This window comes from Chiloscyllium plagiosum, unplaced genomic scaffold (assembly GCF_037043375.1).
Source record: "Chiloscyllium plagiosum isolate Xiang-an unplaced genomic scaffold, Cpla_swu_hap1 HiC_scaffold_25, whole genome shotgun sequence".
NCBI classification, from domain to species: Eukaryota; Metazoa; Chordata; class Chondrichthyes; order Orectolobiformes; family Hemiscylliidae; genus Chiloscyllium; species Chiloscyllium plagiosum.
The window spans coordinates 60,413,400-60,423,547 of NW_028270163.1; the positions used below are offsets into that span (position 1 = coordinate 60,413,400).

The 10,148-nt window shown below is 48.5% G+C and overlaps 1 protein-coding gene across 2 annotated transcripts in view; it reads right to left on the reverse strand.

Moving 5' to 3' along the window:
* abcc3 (ATP-binding cassette, sub-family C (CFTR/MRP), member 3) overlaps positions 1–4,394 on the reverse strand; it is a 145,882-nt gene extending 141,488 nt beyond the window's left edge. For both annotated transcript variants that reach the window (XM_043715184.2, XM_043715185.2), the window contains exon 1: positions 4,243–4,394. In XM_043715184.2, coding sequence (XP_043571119.2) covers positions 4,243–4,290 — 48 coding nt within the window. In that variant the 5' untranslated portion in view covers positions 4,291–4,394. The remainder of the gene's footprint in view (positions 1–4,242) is intronic.
* Positions 4,395–10,148: the final 5,754 nt, after the last annotated feature.

Here is a 10,148-nt window from a genome sequence, read left to right on the forward strand (position 1 = left end):
CTCTACGTAGCCAACAAAGAGACAGGCATAGCTGGGGCCCATACGTGTGCCCATGGCTACCCCTTTGGTCTGGAGGAAGTGGGAGGATTCAAAGGAGAAATTGTTAAGGGTGAGGACCAGTTCGGCCAAACGAATGAGAGTGTCGGTGGAGGGGTACTGTTGGGAACGTCTGGAGGGGAAAAAACGGAGGGCTTGGAGGCCCTGGTCATGGCGGATGGAGGTGTAGAGGGATTGGATATCCATGGTGAAGATGAGGTGTTGGGGGCCGGGGAAACGGAAGTCTTGGAGGAGGTGGAGGGCGTGGGTGGTGTCTCGAACGTATGTGGGGAGTTCCTGGACTAGGGAGGATAGGACAGTGTCGAGGTAGGTAGAGACGAGTTCAGTGGGGCAGGAGCATGCTGAGACAATGGGTCGGCCAGGGTGGTCAGGCTTGTGGATCTTGGGAAGGAGGTAGAACCGGGCAGTGCGGGGTTCCCGGACTATGAGGTTGGAGGCTGTGGGTGGGAGATCTCCTGAGGTGATGAGGTTCTGTATGGTCTGGGAGATGATAGTTTGGTGATGGGGGGGTGGGGTCATGGTCAAGGGGGCGATAGGAAGAGGTGTCCTCGAGTTGGCGTTTGGCTTCAGCGATGTAGAGGTCAGTGCACCAGACTACCACTGCGCCCCCTTTGTCCGCTGGCTTGATAGTGAGGTCAGGATTGGAGCAGAGGGATTGGAGGGCTGCGCGTTGTGAGGTAGCATGTCACAGGTAACTTATGAAAGCTAAATCAAAAATATTTTTCTGGGTACAGTAAATCTCACCAGTGAAAGTGAGTGAAATATTAACAGAGTGGGTATGGATAGCTCCTCTGAGCCAGCGGTCACTGTGAAATATTCACAAGGCTCTGTCTAATACATTATTTTACAATGACAATGGTTGCAGGTCAAGCTGACTTAAGGGAGAATCCCCATCATACAGTGTGGAACTCAGCAAACATGTAGGATTTAGGACCGACAGCTAAGACCTTCCCCCAACATCACAACTGTACCCCCCAGTCCCCCAACGCCATCCCTCCCTCTACAATGTCGCTTCCACATGTTGCTTTAATCCATCCCACTTCAAGTTCATTGTCCTCAAGGCTACAGTGTAGGAGGGGGCCATTCATCCCCTCATTTGCACCAGTTCTCCAATGAGCTTTTCAATTTCTGCCATTCTCTAGCCTCCTTCCCATACCCTGCATGTTGTTGCTTTTCAGATAATTGTCTGGCTTTCTTTCAAAAGTCCCGACTGGACCTGCCTCTCCCACATTCTCCAGCTTTGCATTCCAGATTGTAACCACTCATTGGGTGAACAAGTTTTTGCCGATTCCTTTACATCTGTGCTCTCACCTTCAATCCTTCCACAAATGGGAACAGTGTCTCCTTATCTTCTGTGATTCTGGATAGCTCTCAGATCTCCACTCAGCCTTCTCTTCAAGAAGAATAGCCCTGGCACACGCACGCGCACACAGAATTTGTACTTGCAGAATTACATTTTATTTTGCTCAAAAATTGCACAAATCGTGTTAGATTATGTAAATCATTTTTTTGATTAGAATCAGTCTGAACATTGGGGCACAGACAGGGCACCTCACACCTTCAGTGCATTATCTGGGCCGACATGACACATTGTTAAAGTTCACTTAAGAATGTAACTTTAAAAAAAGTTATTGGATTTACATATAGCAGAACTTAAATCAACATGGTCATTCTAACAGATGAGAGACTTAAACAATCCAGGTCCTTTTCAATTACATCACACTGCAAACCTTTGCTATAAATTCAGTCTTAAGATCTTATACTCCACAACTACCCGATAAAGGAGCAGCACTCCGAAAGCTAGTGCTTCCAAATAAACCTGTTGGACTATAACCTGGTGTTGAGTGATTTTTAACTTTGTACACCCCAGTCCAACACGGGCACCTTCAAATCATGAGCAAAGGAGGTATACTTAGTAAGTTTGCAGATGACACCAAAACTGGAGATGGAGTGGAGTGCGAAGGAGGCCACCTCAGTACAATGTGATCTGGATCAGATGGGCCAATGGGCTGAGGATTGGCAGATGGAGTTTAATTTAGATAAATGTGAGATGCTACATTTTGGAAAGGCAAATTAGGACAGGACTTATACACTTAATGTTGTGGTTCTGTTTGCCGAGCTGGGAATTTGTGTTGCGGACGTTTCGTCCCCTGTCTAGGTGACATCCTGAGTGCTTGGGAGCCTCCTGTGAAGCACTTCTGTGAAGTTTCCTCCCCCCCCCCCCCTCCAGAGGGCGTTGCATATATGGAATGAGCCGCCAGAGGAAGTGGTCGAGGCTGGTACAATTACAACATTTAAAAGGCATCTAGATGGGTACATGAATAGGAATGGTCTGTAGAGATATAGGCCAAATGTTGGCAAATGGGACTAGACTAATTTAGGTCTAGATTAAATAACGTCTAATCGACATGGACAAATTGGACCGAAGGGTCTGTTTCCATGCTATACATCTCTATGACTATCTGTTCATTTCACCAGGTCTGTGTCCTGTTAAAAGAACACTGCCTGCCTCAAGTTTACAACGTTGCTAAATTTTGTTATCAGATGCAAATATTCAAGCTGTGGCCTGTATGCCAAGGTTAATGTACATCAGGAGAAGAAAGGATCCCAACAATGACCCATGAGTAATTTCACTATAAACTCAAACACAAAGGACACTCATTAACCATTATTCACTGTTTCCGGTCACCCAGCAAATCCATGTTGCTGCTGCCTCTTATTCCAGGAGCATTAACTTTGCTCATTCAGCTGTCGTGTAAAATGTCTTTTGGAACTCATACACCACATCAACAACACTGTCCTAATCTACTTTCTTGAATCTTTAAAAATAACATCGATTTAGTTAAAAATCAAAATTTGCTTAATTCACTCAATGATGGTTTTCCTTAATTTGAACCATTGCCCTATTACTTCTAGAAAGTTACAGCCCATTGAATTAAACAGACTAGGCTGTATTTTGTTTGAAATATCCTAGCATCCTTTTTTGAACAAGGGCATAAAGTTTTCAATTCCCAAGTCTTCTTCCATCACCTCTGTATCTAAGGAAGTTATTGCTAGTGCTCCTGTGATTTCCACTTTCACTTTCCTTGATATCCTTGGTTGCATCTCCTCCAGTCCTGATGCCTTATCAACTGGAAGGACAGACAACTTATCCAATAACACTATTGAATATCCGATCTTAAAATCAATTTTAAAGACTTGCAGCAATTGAATTAACTCTGCTGGCACTGCACCTTCATCTTTAGCAAGATGCAACTACCTCAGCTATGCCCATTGCTTTTGTGTAAATTCCTTTTTTGTCATCAGTAAATCAGCCCCATTCTTCTTTTTGCTATTTGTATACCTGCAGAAGATTTTGGAATATCCTTATGCTCGCTATCAACCTCTTTCAAGACTCCTTTGTTGCTGCTCTTATTTATATTTTTTACATCATCCCTCTGTAGTCAGATTTTCAAACATATTTCCTAACCTGATGTGTCAGACTTTAGTTCTCTACATTATCGAGTGTCATAACCCACAGTGCTATGTACTAAATACAGTATTAGAAAGTATGATGGCAGAGTGGCTCATTTTTAGGCCATCAGACATGATAGGCCAGGTAGCCATTGTGTCATTAACATCCTCCAATTTCATGTTAATTCATACATGTTTCATCATTCCAGGAGTTGTTTATTTTCCCTGGCTTTCCCTTTTAATGAAAAATGACTGGAGGAGCAATCTTCAGCTCCAACTACATGGCCCAGATCCATTCTCACCTCAGTGAAGTTGTCTTCCCCGCAGTTTATTGCTTGCCATTCATTTCTTCCACACTCTACCCCATCACTCCCCACACTGGTTTTCTGATCTATCCCCACCTCCCCAATACCCCAGTCTCTTTGTGGCACCTCAGTCCTCTCACTATCCCTCCAACCTCACTGCACCTCCAGTCCATTGACAGCACCAGCCCTGATTGCACCCCATCATATTACAGCCCCTCTAGGACCCTCAGGATCCCCCCCCACCTTCTCATTGACATCCACTCTCCTCATCTCCCTCACCCAGACCGACAATTACTCCTTAAATCCCCTCACTTCATTACCCCATTCTTCAATGACCCAATGCCCTCATTACTCCTCAACCCCCTCCATTTCCATCCCCCCCAGTCCCTCAGGATAACCGCCACAATATCGAGACTGAGCCGCTTACCCAGAGCCGGGCCGGCCTCCCGGACTCACTGCCACACAGCCACTCCATGCTGTTCAGAGGACTGTCTGAGGGAATCAAACTCAGAGCCGAATCCCTGTACTACAACACCCTGACAGCGGAGAATCTGCCTCCCGCTCCCGGATTTATTTTATAGTCCGCCCCGGGAACACGGTCAGCCCCACCCGCACAGGACACGCCCACACACTGGCCCCGCCCCCAGAGCTACCTGCCCCCCCACTTTGGCCCCGCCCCCAGAGCTACCTGCCCCCCCCCCCCACCTTGGCCCCGCACCCAAATCGCTCTACGGCACACAGGTCACGCCCACACGATGGCCCCGGTCCCGGGCCACGCTCACGCGCACACACAGGCCCCACCCAGATACTGGCATTACCCTCCACCACGCCCCCCCCCGCCAATAAAGCACACAGGCCAGACTCTCACACTGCACTCACTTCCCGCCAAAGCACTAGCCCCGCCCACACACTGACTCCACCCACCCGCACGGTTCCGCCCCCAGACGTTTCGCACTTCCCGCGCACCCACGGGCCCAGCCCACACACAGACCTTACCCCCAAGACGTCACTCACCAACAACACCACACACTGACCCCGCCCACGCACGAGAATGCCCCGCCCACCCACTGGGCCCGCCCACGTTGGCCACGCCCCTGTTTGAGGAGGTGGCCAATGATCTCTGATTGACACAGTCATGGAGATGGACAGCAGGGAAACAGGCCCTTCAGCCCGACTCCTCCATGCCCACCAGATATTCAAACCCAATCTAGTTTCATTTGCCAGCACCTGGCCCATATCTCTCTAAGTTGAAACTTTATTGCTGGAACAGCACAGCAGGTCAGGCAGCATCCAGGGAACAGGAGATTCGACGTTTCGGGCACAGGCCCTTCTTCAGGAATGAGCAGAGAGTGTTCAGCAGGAGAAGATAAAAGGTAGGGAGGAGGGACTTGGAGGAGGGGCGTTGGAAATGTGATAGGTGGAAAGAGGTCAAGGTGAGGGTGATAGGTCGGAGTAGGATGGAGGCGGAGAGGTAAAGAAGAAGACTGCAGGTCAGGAAGGCGGTGCCGGGCTGGAGGGATTCGGCTGAGACAAGGTGGGGGGAGGGGGGATGAAGAAACTGGTGAAGTCCAAGTTCATCCCCTGCGGTTGGAGGGTTCCCAGTCGGAAGATAAGACGCTCCTCCTCCGACCGTCGGGTTGTTGTGGTTTGGCGGTGGATGAGTCCAATGACCTGCACATCCTCGGTGGAGTGGGAGGGGAGTTGAAATGCTGTGCTACAGGGTGGTTGGGTTGGTTCGTCCGGGTGGCCCAGAGGTGCTCTCTGAATCGCTCCGCAAGTAGGCGGCCTGTCTCCCCAATATAGAGGAGGCCACACCGGCTGCAGCGGATGCAGTAGATGATGTGGGTGGAGGTGCAGGTGAATCTGTGGCGGATATGGAAGTTTCCTTTGGGGCCTTGGAGAGAAGTGAGGGGGGAGGTGTGGGCGCAAGTGTTGCACCTCCTGCGGTTGCAAGGGAAGGTGCCGGGAGTGGTGGTTGGGTCGGTGGGGGGTGTGGATCTGACAAGGGAGTCGCGGAGGGAGTGGTCTCTACGGAAAGCTGATAGGGGAGGGGAGGGAAATATATCCTTGGTGCTGGGGTCTGTTTGGAGGTGGCGGAAGTGACGGCGGATGATGCGCTGTACATGGAGATTGGTGGGGTGGTAGGTGAGGACCAGTGGGGTTCTGTCCTGGTGGCGGTTGGAGGGGCGGGGCTCAAGGGCGGAGGAGCGGGAAGTGGAGGAGATGCGGTGGAGGGCACCGTCGACCACGTCGGGGGGGAAATTGCGGTCCTTGAAGAAGGAGGCCATCTGTGTTGTACGTATTTTGAACTGGTCCTCCTGGGAGCAGATGCGGCGGAGACGAAGGAATTGGGAGAATGGGATGGCGTTTTTACAGGGGGCAGGATGGGAGGAGGTGTAGTCCAGGTAGCTGTGGGAGTCGGTAGGTTTGTAGTAGATGCCCGTGTTGATTCGGTCGCCTGAGATAGAAACAGAAAGGTCTAGGAAGGGGAGGGAGGAGTCCGAGACTGTCCAGGTGAATTTGAGGTCGGGGTGGAAGGTGTTGGTGTAGTGGATGAACTGTTCAACCTCCTCGTGGGAGCACGAGGTAGCGCCGATACAGTCATCAATGTAGCGAAGAAAAAGATGGGGGGTGGGGCCAGTGTAGTTGCGGAAGATGGATTGTTCCACATACCCTACGAATCCCTCCCCTTCCTAGACCTTTCGAACCTAGACGAACCAACCCAACCAACCTGTGGCACAGCATTTCAACTCCCCCTCCCACTCCACCGAGGATATGCAGGTCATTGGACTCATCCACCGCCAAACCACAACAACCCGACGGTCGGAGGAGGAGCGTCTTATCTTCCGACTGGGAACCCTCCAACCGCAGGGGATGAACTTGGACTTCACCAGTTTCTTCATCCCCCCTCCCCCCACCTTGTCTCAGCCGGATCCTTCCAGCCCGGCACCGCCTTCCTGACCTGCAGTCTTCTTCTTGACCTCTCCGCCTCCACCCTACTCCGACCTATCACCCTCACCTTGACCTCTTTCCACCTATCATATTTCCAACTCCCCTCCTCCAAGTCCCTCCTCCCTACCTTTTATCTTCTCCTGCTGAACACTCTCTGCTCATTCCTGAAGAAGGGCCTGTGCCCGAAACGTCGAATCTCCTGTTCCCTGGATGCTGCCTGACCTGCTGTGCTGTTCCAGCAATAAAGTTTCAACTTTGATCTCCAGCATCTGCAGACCTCACTTTCTCCATATCTCTCTAACCCTTTCTTATTCATATACAGTACTGTACCCATCCAGATGCTTTTTAAATGCTTTGGAGGAGCCGGTGTTGAACTGGGGTGGACAAAGTTAAAAATCACAGGACACCAGATTATAGTCCAACAGGTTTATTTGGAAGCACCAGCTTTCGAAATGCTGCAATACGGTTAGGGTTAGCTACTGCTTCCAAAAAGACCTGCTGGACTATAACTTGGTGTTGTGTGATTTTTAACTTTGTCCACCCTAGTCCAACGCCGGCTCCTCCAAATCATAATCCTGGCAACATCCTTGTAAATCTTTTCTGAACCCTTTTAAGTTTCACAATATTCTTCTGATAGGAAGGAGACCAGAATTGCACGCAATATTCCAAAAGTGGCCTAATCAATGTCCTGTACAGCTGCAACATGACTTCCCAACTCCTGTACTCAATACTCTGTCCAATAAAGGGAAGCATACCAAACGCCTTCTTCACTAGCCTATCAACCTGAGACTCCATTTTCAAGGCACTATGAACCTGCAATCCAAGGTCTCTTTGTTCAGCAACACACCCCAGAACAATTCCGTTAAGTGTATAATTCTTGCCCTGATTTGCCTTTCAAACATGCAGCCCCTCACATTTATCTAAATTAAACTCCATCTACCACTCCTCAGCCCATTGGCCCACCTGGTCAAGATCCCGTTGTACTCTGAGGTAACCTCCTTCACTGTCCACCTCACCTTCAATTTTGGTGTCATCTGCAAACTTACTAACTATATCTCCTACGTTCACATCCAAATCATTTAGATAAATGACAAAAAGCAGACCCAGCGCTGATCTTTGTGTGGCACACCACTGGTCACAGGCCTCCAGTCTGAAAAGCAACCCTCCACCACCACTCTTCTACCTTTGAGCCAATTCTGTATCCAAATAGCTAGTTGTCCCTCTATTCCATGATATCTAACCTTGCTCACCAGTCTACCATGAGGAACCTTGTCAAACACCTTATTGAAGTCCATCTAGATCACATCCACTGCTCTGCCTTCATCAATCCTCTTTGCAACTTCTTCAAAAAGACTCAATCAAGTTCGTGAGACATGATTTCCTACACACAAAGCTGTGCTGACTATACCTAATTAAGTCCTTGCCTTTCCAAATACGTGTAAATCCTCTCCCTCAGGATTCCCTCCAACAACTTGCCCACTGCTGACGTCAGGCTCACTGGTGTATAGTTCCCTGGCTCTACCTTACACCTTTCTTAAATAGTGGCATCACATTAGCCAACCTCCAGAGTTCCGGCACCTCACCTGTGACTATTGATGATGCAAGTATCTCAGCAAGGGGCTCAGCAATCACTTCCCTAGCTTCCCACAGAGTTCAGTGGATTTATCCACTTTTATTCGTTTCAAGACATCCAGCACTTCCTCCTCTGTAATATGGACATTTTCAAGATGTCACCATCTATCTCCTTCTATATCTTCCATGTCCTTTTCCACAATAAGAACATTTAGTATCATTTAGTATCTGCCCCATAGACTATAGACCAGTGAGCCTGACATCGGTGGTGGGCAAGTTGTTGGAGGGAATCCTGAGGGACAGAATGTACATGTATTTGGGAAGGCAGGGACTGATTAAGGATAGTCAACATGGTTTTGTGCGTGGGAAATCATGTCTCACAAACTTGATTGAGTTTTTTGAAGAAGTAACAAAGAGGATTGATGAGGGCAGAGTGATAGATGTGATCTATATGGACTTCAGTCAGGGGTTCGACAAGGTTCCCCATGGGAGACTGGTGAGCAAGGTTAGATCTCATGGAATACAGGAGAGAACTGGCCATTTGGATACAGAACTGGCTCAAAGGTAGAAGACAGAGGGTGGTGGTGGAGGGTTGTTTTTCAGACTGGAGGCCTGTGACCAGTGGAGTGCCACAAGGATCGGTTTTGGGTCCTCCACTTTTTGTCATTTACATAAATGATTTGGATGTCAGCATAAGAGGTACAGTTAGTAAGTTTGCAGATGACACGAAAATTGGAGGTTTAGTGGACAGCGAAGAAGGTTACCTCAGATTCCAACAGGATCTTGATCAGATGGGCCAATGGACTGAGAAGTGGCAGATGGAGTTTAATTCAGATAAATGAGAGATGCTGCATTTTTGTGAAAGCAAATCTTAGCTGGACTTATACACTTAATGGTAAGGCCCTTGGTAGTGTTGCTGAACAAAGAGACCTTGGAGAGCTGGTTCATAGCTCCTTGAAAGTGGGGTCGCAGGTAAATAGAATAGTGAAGAAGGTGTTTGGTATGCTTTCCTTTATTGGTCAGAGTATTGAGTACAGGAGTTGGGAAGTCACGTTGCACCTGTACAGAAGATTGGTTAGGCCATTGTTGGAATATTGCATGGGAAGGATGTTGTGAAACTTGAAAGAGTTCAGAAAAGATTTACAAGGATATTGCCAGAGTTGGAGGATTTGATCTATAGGGAGAGGCTGAACAGGCTGGGGCTGTTTTCCCTGGAGCATCGGAGGCTGAGGGGTGACCTTACAGAGGTTTATAAAATCATGAGGGACATGGATAGGATAAATAGACAAAGTCTTTTCCCCGGGGTGGGGGAGTCCAGAACTACAGGGCATAGGTTTAGGGTGAGAGGGTAAAGATATAAAAGAGACAAAAGAGATAAAAGGGCAACTTTTTCACACAGAGGTGGTACGGAATGAGCTGCCAGAGGATGTGGTGGAGGCTGGTACAATTGCAACGTTTGAAAGGCACCTGGATGGGTATATGAATAGGAAGGGTTTAAAGGGATATGGGCCATATGCTGGCAGGTGGACTAGATTGGTTTGGGATATCTGGTCAGCATGGACAAGTTGGACCGAAGAGTCTGTTTATGTGCCGTACATCTCTATGACTCTATAATTGCATGACATTGTAATCTTTTGCTATAAATTCTGTGTCTTATGATCCTGCCCTACTAGTTACCTGATGAAGGAGCAGTGCTCTGAAAGCTAGTGCTTCCAAATAAGCCTGTTGGATTATAACTCGGTGGTGAGTGATTTTTAGCAGATACATGGGAACACCACCACTTGTAAGTTCCCCTCTAAGCCACTCACC